The sequence below is a fragment of the Bos taurus genome, chromosome 6 (assembly GCF_002263795.3).
Source record: "Bos taurus isolate L1 Dominette 01449 registration number 42190680 breed Hereford chromosome 6, ARS-UCD2.0, whole genome shotgun sequence".
NCBI classification, from domain to species: domain Eukaryota; kingdom Metazoa; phylum Chordata; class Mammalia; order Artiodactyla; family Bovidae; genus Bos; species Bos taurus.
In genome coordinates this window covers 34,695,529-34,708,659 of record NC_037333.1, presented here as the reverse complement: position 1 = coordinate 34,708,659, position 13,131 = coordinate 34,695,529, and the positions used below count along the sequence as shown (strand labels likewise).

Sequence of the window (13,131 nt, the reverse complement as noted above, 5' to 3'; positions counted from 1 at the left end):
ATTGCTTCTGGTTTCTTTATTTACTGTAAGTAGAATTTTTATAGACCTAAAATTAATAATTAATTAAAAGTTTTTTATTTTATCTTTGTAAAGATAACCCATAATGATGTCAGGGCAATGAAGATTTATTGGCCTAATTTCATATGTGGGGTAGATATTCACTTTATGCAGGAGCAGCAACATAATATGTGGGGCCCTTTCAAGTGAATGCATAGATATACATGTTCATTAAGCCAGCTCTGCTTCTATGAGCCATGAGACTAGTGGCATTCATTGGACAGCTGAGCAGCTAAAGTATATGTAAGGTAATAAAACCAGTGGATTCAGGCTAAATTCTCCTATAAGAATAAACCAATTGCAAAATATACTACTTTCTTTGATACAAGCTGTCAGGCACACTGAAACACTGCTTAAATTTGACTGTGTTTCTTTGACCTTTGCTATGATATGATAAATATAGTCCAGCCACATTATTCCCTTACCTAATGCCAGAAGGTAATTTATCATCATTTTAAAACTTTCACAATATTATTCAGGTAATAACCACTATCATTTGCAGAATAAATACAATTTTCAGGAATAAAAACCACATAAACATACTTTTTTTAATTTAATTTTTTTAATGAAGCATAGTTGATTTATAATATATTTTTAGTTTCAGGTGTACAACACAGCATTCAGTTAGACACACATATATTCTTCTTTATATTCTTTTCTAGATTTTATATGTTCTTCTTTAGATTCTTTCCCCTTATGGTTATTATAAAATATGGCAGTAGGTCCTTGCTGTTTATCTATTTTATATATAGTAGTATATGTATGTTAATTGAAACCTCATTTACCCCTCCTCCCTACCTTTTTCCCCTTTAGTAACCATAAATGTTTTCTATGTCTGTGAGTCTTTTTCTGTTTAATCTTAATAACTGATAACCTCCTTTGAAGCCTAGTAATAGAAATACTACAATGATGTAATATTGGATACTATTTAATAACACTTACTACATCCCAGGCTCTATTCAAACTATTCTACATATGTTCCTTCATTTGATATTTATGAGGTAGCTATCATTATTCTTATTTTGAAGATGAGTAAACTAACCCTCTGCCTAAGGTCATGCCTTGTAAGTGAGAGAGCCTGACTCCTGGTCTGTTGGACACAGGCCTCAGCTGAACCACGGTACTCAAGTAGACTCTGAAGTGTGTTCACCTGCCTTTCTCTTCCTTCTGCTTGTGTTTGATGCATCATACCTGCTTCAGAGTCTGGCCATATCTGAATATTCCATATGACCAGTGTTGATACTCCCAGGGAGTTTGATTTCTTGAGAATCCAAATACTGTCACTTATTTCTGCTTCTGATCAGAGAGAGGTAAGTGGGTGTTTTTCAGTGTAGCTTTTCCATGATAATGGCCAGTGGGCAGTTGTAATTGAAAGTTGCCATTGGTTATTCACAAGATCTTCTTGGTGCTGATGCAATGGCAGGTAAAATTCAGAGTCCTCTTCCCCTCACTTCCTTCTGAGCCATTTCCACATTCAGTTATGCTAACTATGATTCCTCCTAGGCCAATGCTGATAAACTGTTCTGGTTGAATCCCTACATATTTGATTTGTTTCTAAACAATAGTCCAATAGACATCAAGAGGATTTTATTTCACTTTGAAGATTTGTTTGTACAATTGGCAGACTTGTCCCTACAGAGTTTGGCTGCTTGCCTTCCAAGAGAAGCTGAATCCTGTAGTAACAATGTCAGCAGCATGGCTGAGGCTGTGTCCTCCGCTCGTGAGACCACTGGCTTTCTACTTTAACTATTTCCCCTGTATTTACCAGGTATATTTAACTCTCCTTAATAAACCTCTTATTCATCATGATCACTTTAGTTACTCTTTTTAAGAAAGATTTTGTAAAAGGTTTGGTAGTATATGATACACAACTTTTAAAATGATCATTGCTGTGAATATAAGCAGTTTAAAAGAGAAAAATAAGAAACTAGTGAACATTTAACTGTTATATCACTTTAAAATCACTTATAAATTTTGTGACACAGCATAGAGGCAGTTGTGGATGACTAAGAAGCACTGAATTGCCTAGCAAGACTTATTTGTAATAAGTCTTTTTTCCTAAAACTTAGTTTCCTCATTTATAAAATTAGAATAACATATCTACTTTACAAAGTTTATTTTAAGGATCAAAGAAATCAACTGGAACACAGTGAATTATTAACATGGTTATGACTATATGATAAAATTTTCTCAGCTATATTCAATGTTTATATTTTATTTTCTTTAATATTTTCACTTAATATTTTATATGTAATTATTTCCATGTATCAACATAATTTAAATGCTCATGGTATTCCATTGTTCTACTTTTAATTTATAAGTCTCACTGTTTTAAACTCAACATGTTTATAAATGAACTTATGCTTATCACATAACAATAAGTCAAAAAGAACAAGATTAAAAATGTAAAGGCTTAAATGTATAAAAATGCTTGTGCATTTCAAGCACTAAAAGAGATCTGCAGAAGTTTTAATGAGTTTTCTCCATGGTATTTCAGCTCTTGATATGCTTTTCCATGTTATAAAAAGTAATCATTCTCACATATGCCTCAGGATAAGTTGACTTCTATACAAAATAGTGAATATAAGCTAATTATTTTGAAGGATTGCTGCTTGAATTTAGTTTACAATGTGTTTCATAACATATACAAAATGTCACACAAGTTTGCCAATATGCTGGAAGCACTATGGTACTCAGAAAATAGCTACACACATAGCTAAGTTTTATTATAGTGAAATGATGCATGATATAATCAGCAAGGGAAAAGGACCCAGGCAGAATCTGGAGAAATCCAGCATAGGCTTTCTTAGGCTCTCTCCCTCCTATAAGGGGGTCCCACTTCTGTGTGGGATCTTTTGTTTTCCAGTCACCAAAACATGCAGTAACATGCAATTATTCTGCCCAGAGGAGTCCACCAGGTATCCAACTCCTAAGGTTTTTACTGGGGCTTGTCTTAGTCAGCTTACACTGCTATACTGCTATGACAAGTACCATAAGTAAGGTGGCTTATAATCAATAGAACTTTACCTCTCACAGTTTTGAGATCAGGCTGGCATGGTCAGTTTCTGATGAAAGCCCTCTTCTGGATTGCAGACTCAACTTCTTTTCTTCTCACGTGACAGAAAGGGAAGGAGGGAGAGAGCTTTCCGGGGTCCCTTTTAAAAGGGCACTAATCCTACTCATGAAGGCTCCACCCTAAATACCTAAATGCCTCCACAGGCCCCATCTCCTAATACCATCCCTTTGGGAGTTAGAAATTCCTCATATGAGTTTGTAGGGGACACAGACTTTCATGTTAAACAGGGCTGGTCACGTAGGCACCCTCTGCTGAGCACATATCAAAACTCTAAAAGGAAAGCAGAAGTTCAGCCTAAAACATATCATTTGTACAATGAGTCAGGGCACTATGAAGACACTTTTTAATTAGAGAAGCCAAGTTCCCAGATATGGATCAAGGGCAAATCCTTGAAAGTCAGCATTTCTAAAGGTAGCAGTCTCAGGCCTGCTATATAAACTCTTTTCTGCTCATGATCTTAAAGATATTCTCCATGCCAGAGTTGGTTAGCAAGCCTGTCTTCTGCGGATAGCATCCCCAGTTTGTGTCAATAAAGCAGGGTTGAAGAGAATATTAAATGAAGTAGTTTTTGTTCATTGTTCCCAAGAAGAAGAAAAGAATCCCCTAGCTTTTCAGAGGATTCCCCTGTGTATGGAAGGATGACAGTTGAAGAGAAGATGCTGGCAAAATTAACAATTCTTTCCTGCCTCATGTCTTGCAATAAAGTGACCATGGAATCTACAGGTGAACAGTCAGAATGCTATGTCCTTGACATTCTCATCTGAGCCAAAATTTATAACACATGCATCTGATGATAAAAAATAAATGGGACAGGATACCAGGATTCATTTACATAGTCACTACATATGCTAAGATTAGTCTCCTAACAAGAAGCACAGGAGCTATTTATCAACAACTAATTGTTTCTTTGACACCAAAGATTTTATACCAGATCTAATTATTAACTGCCCTGTGATTAAATACAATGAATGGATGTCTTTCCACTGGTGCTAACAACACTATAAATTCAAAACTGCACCTGACACTGTAGTATTATTTTGTGTTGTACTCATTGTCAAACACGAGGAATAATCTGTTGGGATTATTAAGTCACAAATTGTGAGCATGTTGCACAGCTGTCTGAGTGGACATGATTCTCGCATCTTAACAAAAAATTGCAACATAAAAAAATAGTTAAGCCATATGTTAACTGCACAAAAAATTTGAAAAACACACCCCAAAAGTTTGTAATTGCCAGTTTTACTATGCACAGCTTCAAAGTGGATCTGAAAAGAAATAATAAGTATTTTCTCAGTATTATTTCTCAGAAATAATAAGTATTAATATTTTCTCATGGTCCCAGAGTGACTAGTTGGGATGTTTAATAATAAACACTATTTGGTTTTAAATAATAGGAAATATTTTAAGAGAAATAATAAGTATTTTATTATAAATTTAATTTGAATTATTCAAACGTACTTATTTTGAACATCACTGTTTCAGGGGAAATATAACATGGCATTTTGTTTTGTTGATATAATTGGTTAATGTAAACTCAAGTATCTTCACCTCTCAAACTAATTACCCCAAAATTTATTATACAGTGTTTGGAGAACTAAAGAAGTCAGTGAAAGAAAATTATTGAGTCTCATTTTGCCAGTCATGTAGAAATTAAAATACACATCTACCTTTTACAAAAAAGGATATCATTTTTATAATCAACAGTCCCTTAAGAACTCTTTTCTAGACTTTATAATCTTAAACAAGTGTTAAATTTAAAAATTTTCAGGGATATTTATAATAGATTCAAGAGGTATCTGCACAAATATTAAGTGCCAATAAAATCAGGTACTTTTATAGACGTTTGGAATACATACATTTTTTTAAATTCCTATTTTTTGGAGCTTACACTCTACCAGGGATAGAGAAAGATAAGTAAAAATGTAAATTATACAGTCTGGTAAAAGGTGATAAATGTTATGCATAAAATAAAAAGTAAAGGAAGGTAGAGAATCAGAGTACTGTGGGATGTGCTGAATGTGAATAGGGAGCCAAGTGTAGTATTAGTAAATAAAATCATGGGATAGGGCTCGATTTCTGGAAAAATAGTAAACTCTGCAGGCAATGGGAATATAAAGAAAACTTTGTAATTTTGTTGTAACACAAGTTGACAGTGGAAGATGTACCTATAGAGTAATGTGGTATTTCGTTGTTATGTTTTATGTTTAAAAATTTTTTCCATGTGCTTCTGAACACCATGTTGATATAGCTGTTTTGAACATGAAAGAAGAGAGACATGTCACAGCATATGCTAAGCACTAAATGAGGGTTATAGGAGTTTATTATCTTAAGAGTTTAGTGTCAATTAAGAACTGAATGTTTGGGCAAATCTCATGAAAGAGGTAATTTTAGGCTGAGCATTCATTAAATCAACCATTTATACCCTGTGTGGAGTATCATATGTTTAAATTCATTCTTTTAGTAACAATGAAAGATTTTTGAGCAAGAGTGTAAGATAATCAATAACCTCAGATATGCAGATGACACCACCCTATGGCAGAAAGTGAAAAGGAACTAAAGAGCCTCTTGATGAAAGTGAAAGAGGAGAGTGAAAAAGATGGCTTAAAATTCAGCATTCAAAAAATGAAGATCAAGGCATCGGGTTACATCACTTCATGGCAAATAGATGGGGAAACAATGGAAACAGTGACAGACTTTGTTTTCTTGAGCTCCAAAATCACTGCAGATGGTGACAGCAGCCATGAAATTAAAAGACACTTGCTCCTTGGAAGAAAAGCTATGGTCAACCCAGACATATTAAAAAGCAGAGACATTACTTTGCCGTCAAAGGTCCATCTACTCAAAGCTATGGTTTTTCCAGTAGTCATGTATAGATGTGAGAGTTGGATCATAAAGAAAGCTGAGTGCTGAAGAATTGATGCCTTTGAACTGTGGTGTTGGAGAAGACTCTTGAGCATTCCTTTGGACTGCAAGGAGATCAGCCCTGAATATTCATTAGAAGGACTGATGCTGAAGCTGAAGCTCCAATATTTTGGCCACCTGATGCAAAGAACAGGTGAAAAAGACCCTTTTAATTGGAAGAGACCCTGATGCTGGGAAAGATTGAAGGTAGGGGGAAAAGGGGATGACAGAGGATGAGATGGTTGAATGGCATCACCAGCTCAATTGACTTGAGTTTGAGCAAGCTTCAGGAGTTAGTGATGGACAGGGAAGTCTGGAATGCTGCAGTTCACAGGGTCACAAAGAGTTGAACATGACTGAGCAACTGAACTGACTGATAGCATCATCATGTGTGTGCATGATTAAGATTTATTCTAAGTTCTTTCACAGATCAGTCACAAAATTACAACTATCCTGACTTGAATATATTAAGACCTCAATAGGTGATAGAGAAAGGAACAAAATGAAAACTGGGAATGTTAGTTAAATGTGAATATGTATTTAGCAGAAAACAACCAATTGGAAACACAAGAACTTAGAATAAAAATAACACCAACATTTAAATAAAGTATCAGTGATAAGAAGTCAGTCATTCCATTAATGGAAATAGAAAGGTTAAGAAGGAAGTACAGATGCACATGGGAAGAGAAGTTTAGTCTGTGATACCTTAGTTTAAAGCTCTCTATCCCTGTGTGCATGTGTGTGTGAGCTTCTGCATGCCCAGCCACTCAGTCATGTCCGGTTCTTTGTGACCCCATGGACTGCCCCTTGCCAGGCTCTTCTGTCCATGAAATTTTCCGGGAAAGAATACTGGAGTTGGTTGCCACACCCTCCTCCAGGGGATCTTCCCAATTGGGTTGGGAAGATCACCTGCATTGGTAGGCGAATTCTTTACCACTGAGCCACCTCTATCCCTATGGAAATGTCCAAAAGTCAATGAGTAATGTAGGTCTGGAACCAGAAGAGGGTTTTTAGGTAAAAATTGGAAATTATTGCACTGAGGTGATAGTTGAGGCCACAGAATTAAATTGGGTAGTTAGAGAAAAAGTAGAGAACTGAAGATAGAAACATGGGAGAGAGAAAAAGGTGTAATCAGAACCAGAAAAGTACATGAGCCTCTGAATCAAAGTCTTTAAGAAAAAAAGAAAAGATTAAAAAAAGACATAATGATGTAGAAGGAGGACCTGTGCAAATAAACAAAATAATAGAAATAAAAATGTTGGGGAGATATCTGTTTATTTTTGCTATAATTTACATGGAGTTAAATTCACTGCTTTTTTTTTTTCTTTAATTCACTATTTTTGACATGCAGTCTGTGAATTCTGACAGATGGGTAGTCATGTAATCACCACAAAAGTCAAGATGGAGAACAGTTCCATCACACCCTCAAATTCTCTTATGTACCTTTTTAATCAAATCTGCCTCTACTCCAAGTCACTGTCAACAGTAATATGTTTTCTCCCCTTACCCTTTTATCTTTTGCAGAGTATCTTTTACATTAAATCATGTAAAACATTATACAAATCCACCAGTATCTGTTCTAGATACTATGTCTACCACAACATTATAACTTTTCTTTATCTTTCATGCTATGTAGGCTTTTGAGCCTGGCTTCTTTCACCTGGTATATTTGAGATACTTTGTTGCATGTCTTCCTTTTCATCACCAAGTAGTGTGATTCATTGTATGGATGGATCTACAGTTTGTTTTCCCATTTAGCAATTGAAGGATGTTTTGGCTGTTTACAGTTTGGGGTGATTATAAATAAAGCTGCTATAAACATTCAGGTTTACATTCATACATACAGGTTTTTGTGCATGCATAGTTTTCATTTCTCCTGAGTTATGCAGCAGTAGCATAATTTATGGAGAAGGCAATGGCACCCCACTCCAGTACTTTGCCTGGAAAATCCCATGGATGGAGGAGCCTGGTAGGCTGCAGTCCATGGGGTCACTAAGAGTCGGACACGACTGAGCAACTTCACTTTCACTTTTCACTTTCATGCATTGGAGAAGGAAATGGCAACCCACTCCAGTGTTCTTGCCTGGAGAATCCCAGGGAAGGGGGAGCCTGGTGGCTGCCATCTATGGGGTCGCACAGAGTCGGACACGACTGAAGTGACTTAGCAGCAACAATAGCAGCACCATAACTTAGTTATAAAATAAATATAGTTTTAACTTTGTAAGAACTGGTCAACCACTTGCCATTTCCATTAAAATGTATGAGAATCCTAATTGCTCCACAATCTTGTCAGCACTTGGCATTGCCAATATTGTTTATTTTACTATTTTAATAATATATTATTGTATTTAATTGTGATGTTATTTTACATTTTCCTAATGACTAACATTGTTGAACATATTTCAGTACCTTTGCCATTTTTAATATTCTTTTGATTGAAGATTATAACTCTAAAGAAAAAAGCAAAAACAGATGATAATGTTGAGTAAAAAACATTTCATTTTCTGAGTTGTGACTTAGGATAAATATAAATGACAAGTGTTAGAGTAAATCATCTGACAGGGCTAATCTATTTGGTAAAGATTGCTGATATGATTAAAAGAGCTTTAAATTATGTTTGAACTGTTGAGAAAATTATCCCACAAACAAGATCAATAACAATAGACATGAATTTAAAAGAACAAAATAAAAACTGATAATTGAAGGAAAAGTAGTAAAGATGGTTGAAAACAATGTTTCCATCCATCCCTAACTAATGAACAGAGTATGAGTGCCTGTTCAAAACTAATGAACAGGCAATGAATCTGAAAATGTAATATAAACAACTGTTCACATTTCTAGAAGTTGTTGGAAAGGGACACATGAAGCGTTTTAAGAGCAATGAAAGGATACGACTTATTTGATAGATATGGTTTTGATAAATGATGAAACTGAATAGCACTGAAAATTAATATATACATTAGTATGAGGGTGAAAACATGTTAGCATTGGCATCAGGATGAAAGATAAAGAAAAATTATAATGTTGTGTAAACACAGTATCTAGAGCAGATACTGGTGGATTTATATAGTGCTTCCCTCTGTGTATGACAAAAGTTGCCCAGAGGCACTGAGAGGTCCTCTCACAAGTCTGTTAGAAACTCCATTCTGACCTCAGCAGGGATCAGAGTTATCGGTCCTGCACAATGTTACTGTGTAAATGATGAAATAAAAAAAATAAAATCCTGATGCTAATCTAGAACTAAGCATTAAAAATAAAAATAATTTAAATAAGTAATAAATAAAAATAAAATATTATATGAAACATGTATGGTGACAGGTGTACTATAAACAAAAATAGAAGTAGAAGACATCAGTATGAAGTGTCCCTTCATTATTCATCAAATGCCTATTGAATAAGTGCTGAATGAGCACTGAGAAAAATTAAGTGGATAGAGGGGTAAATTAAACACAACCTCTCTTCTCATGGAGTTCAGACATTAAACAAGCAATTAAAATAAAGAATGGTAAATATTGGCAAAGACAGAGTGCTTTGAAAATGTAAGGCACTCTTCAAGCAGTTCAAATTTAACATGAGCCTTTATAAAATGTGGAAATAGGATTAATAGAAAAGTATAACTTGAGCACATATCAGGGTTCAGAAAGCAAAGACCAGAACAAATTGAGACTTATGAAACATTCCAATAGAGTGGTAAAGGAATTTTAGTTCTGTTCAGAGCAGGGAAATGAATATTAACAGATTAGTCATGCTATTTGCACAAAATGAGAGAATATTGAGTTGGCCAAACTTAATTGTACTGATCTTCATCAAAGAAAATAAATGGACTGGAAGGAGTTTGAAGTTCTACCCAAGATAGAAGTTGTGGAAAGTTTGCTTGAAATAATTCCATGTCTCTAGAAAAACATGCCAACAACATCATAGAATCAAACTCTACCTGACCTTTGAGAAAAAGTGAAGAAGAAATAGAGCATTAGATAAAGGATGAGATCATCTACTCAATCTTCCATCCATTTGTTTACTCGTCTTTAAAAAGACAGTTTAGTACTTCTATATGTCAAGCACTGTGCTAGTCAGTAGCGACACAAAGTTTAAGAAGTGGAAACCCTGAGCCCTGTCCTCACAAAAGCTCACACTCTAATTGAAAGTAGGAACAAATGTGCAATTACATGACTCAGTGGGTAAAGAATTCACCTGCAACGCAGAAGACACAGAACGCAGAAGGCAACATGAGCCTTTATAAAACGTGGACATGAATTCGATCTCTGGGTGAGCAAGATCCCCTGGAGAAGGAAATGGCATCCCATTCCAGTATTCTTGCCTGGGAAATCCCATGGACAGAGGAGCGTGGTGGGCTACAATCCTGGGGTCACAAAGAGCTGGATACAATTGAGTGACTAAGCACACACGCAGGCCTGACAAATTCAACAGGAACTTCAGAGCATCAAACAATTAAAAGAATCTATGTAATTCTATCGAAAGGAAAGATGTAAAAGAAAAAGAAAATGATGTTTTATTTAGAGGCTGATTTTTATTAATTCAAGGACAAATTGCCCACTGAACACAGATATGTACAGGAACTTATAAAGGTATCTAACCATTTTTTAAATATTTTAGTAATAAATTAAAAAAATACAAATCAGATGATATACAAAAGTAGATTTGTAGCTGACTGTATAATAAAATAGAAATAGCTTCAATTGACAAATCAGTGCCAACCAATCTTTAGTTGTTTGTTACAAGGTTCTGTACTTAACAAGTATCCATTAAATATTTTTTCAAAATGAGAATATAGCCAATATCTTATCATAACTTTAAATGGAGTATAGTTTATGAAAATATTGAATCATCATGCTGTACACCTGAAACTAATAACATAACACTGTAAATCAACTAGACTTCAAAAAAATTTTTTTTTCATTCTAATTACACAGGCATGCAGTTTGGTCACATTTTATGTGAATTTGAATTATTTAAATATGAAATAGAATGTATTTAAAATATTTATAGATCTCACTCTTGAAATAAATGTTAAAGCAAATAACCTTAAATTTAAAAATCAATGACCATGTTTTGAAATGAGTGAATTGTAAACAGTTTACACTATTTCCACAAGGTGGAGCCATAGTGGTAACTGTATCCAGTAATGTATTCTTCCAACCTTTTCTTTCCACATTATGTATTACGTTTATAACCATATTTATAACTTGAGGCTTTCTAAATAACTGAAATTATTCTATATCTAATAAGTGAACTGAAACACTGTCTTCAGCAAATTGAGTATGTTGGGGATTTATCCCACTGTTTTACTGCTGTCTAATATTCCTTGCTGAAAAGAGAGCGGTAGTAATAGTGTTAGTCTCTTAGTACTGTCTGATGCTTTGTGACTCTGTAGACTGTAGTCTATCAGGCTCCTCTGTCCATGGGATTCTCCAGGCAAGAATACTGGAGTGGGTTGCCATTCCCTTCTCCAGGGGATCTTTCCGACCCATAGATGGAACCCAGGTCTCCTGCATTGCATGCAGATTCTTTACCGTCTGAGATACAGGGAAGCTCTGCTGAAAAGATACTATAATTCACTGAACAAGTCCCTTTATCAGTGGTCATTTAGGGGTCCTACTATTTTTCACTAGTGCAAATGATATCATGAAGAAATTTCTTGAACATTATCTTTGTGCAAGTGTGTCTGGAATATATATTCTGCTGGGAGAAATTTCTGGCTCAAAGCAAATGAACATTTTTAATTCTGTCAAATTGTCCTATTCAAAGGTTCCAACAATATAAGGTCTAACCAACATTATAGGAGAATGCTCATTTTCTGCATGACTGTTTTGTTTTTAAATGTTGCCACCTGATATAAAACGTTGTTGATGGTAATTTGTTACTCCTTAATTAGTAATGAGGTTGAATAAGTTTTGAACTGTAGTTGTTCACTGACTTCCCAGCTCATATTACTTGTGCCTTTGCCACTATTTTTACAGGGTTACACTCTTTTTTCTGAGGATTAGTCAGAACTTTTTGTTATAGATATTAGTCATTAGATTGTTGTATCTGTTAAAAAATATTTTCTCTTCACCTAGCACTTTGAAATTTCATAATATGTGGCTTTCATTGCAAATGAGTTTTGAGTCTAGGTGGTCAAACATCAGGATTTTTCTCTTATGGCTTCTGGGTTTTGTTTTGTGTTGAAAAAGCTTTCTAAACAACAAAGATATTCTGTTTATTTGGTTATAATGTAATCATTTTTTCACATTTAGTATTTTTATGCACATGAAATTTATATTTTTATGAAAATACAGTTAGTTTAGCACCATGTATTGAACAGACTTTGTTTTCCTTCTGTGATTTGAAATATTACCCTCATCACACACTGGTTTCAATTGTGTGTCCAGATAGCCTATTAGTTCTACAGTTGACAAAAATCTTAATATTTATCACAAATAAATGCAGTGGATCATAGAATTATTCTCACTTCCAAGAAGCAGGAAAGGGCTTCAGAAGAAGCAGCTCAGAGAGTTCAGAGATTTCGTGAAATCCCATGACTGCATTGGTGGGTGATCTGGGCCTGGGAATGCATTTTTCCTATTTCTGACTCAGTGTTTTTCCCATTCTGCTGCAAACTCTAATTTGACATCAACAGAAAAACAGGTCACTTTTACCCTCTTTTGTCTTAATTCTTTTTCAGTAACAGAGGAGTATTCATACTGTAGTAGATCCCCATGCCAGAATGGGGGTACATGTATAAATGCAAGAACTAGCTTTATCTGTGCTTGCCGACATCCTTTTACTGGTGACAACTGTACTGTCAAGGTGGCAGGAGAAAACGCTTTAGCTCCAGGTAAGAATGTACATGTGTCCTTGGATTTGCTCAGTGTCATAAACAAATATATTTTTTGAAATGTTTTCAAATGAATGTTTAGACCTGCTTAATCTGGACTCACTTGAGGATTAATTCCTTTTACTTCTGAAATTCACTGAATAACATACATGATTTTGTCAGGTAAACTAATTCATATACACTAGTTGAAATTTTCAATGTTGCTTTAATAGAAGCAGTTTATTAAAAATCCCCCAACTTGTTTTTTCTAGTGCATCTTAAA

At 34.8% G+C, this 13,131-nt stretch overlaps 1 protein-coding gene across 3 annotated transcripts in view; it reads left to right on the top strand.

The window, feature by feature from the left end:
• MMRN1 (multimerin 1) overlaps window positions 1-13,131 on the top strand; it is a 112,226-nt gene that overhangs the window by 58,663 nt on the left and 40,432 nt on the right. For all 3 annotated transcript variants that reach the window (NM_001102500.1, XM_015471559.3, XM_005207771.5), the window contains exon 7: window positions 12,717-12,869. In NM_001102500.1, coding sequence (NP_001095970.1) covers window positions 12,717-12,869 — 153 coding nt within the window. The remainder of the gene's footprint in view (window positions 1-12,716; window positions 12,870-13,131) is intronic.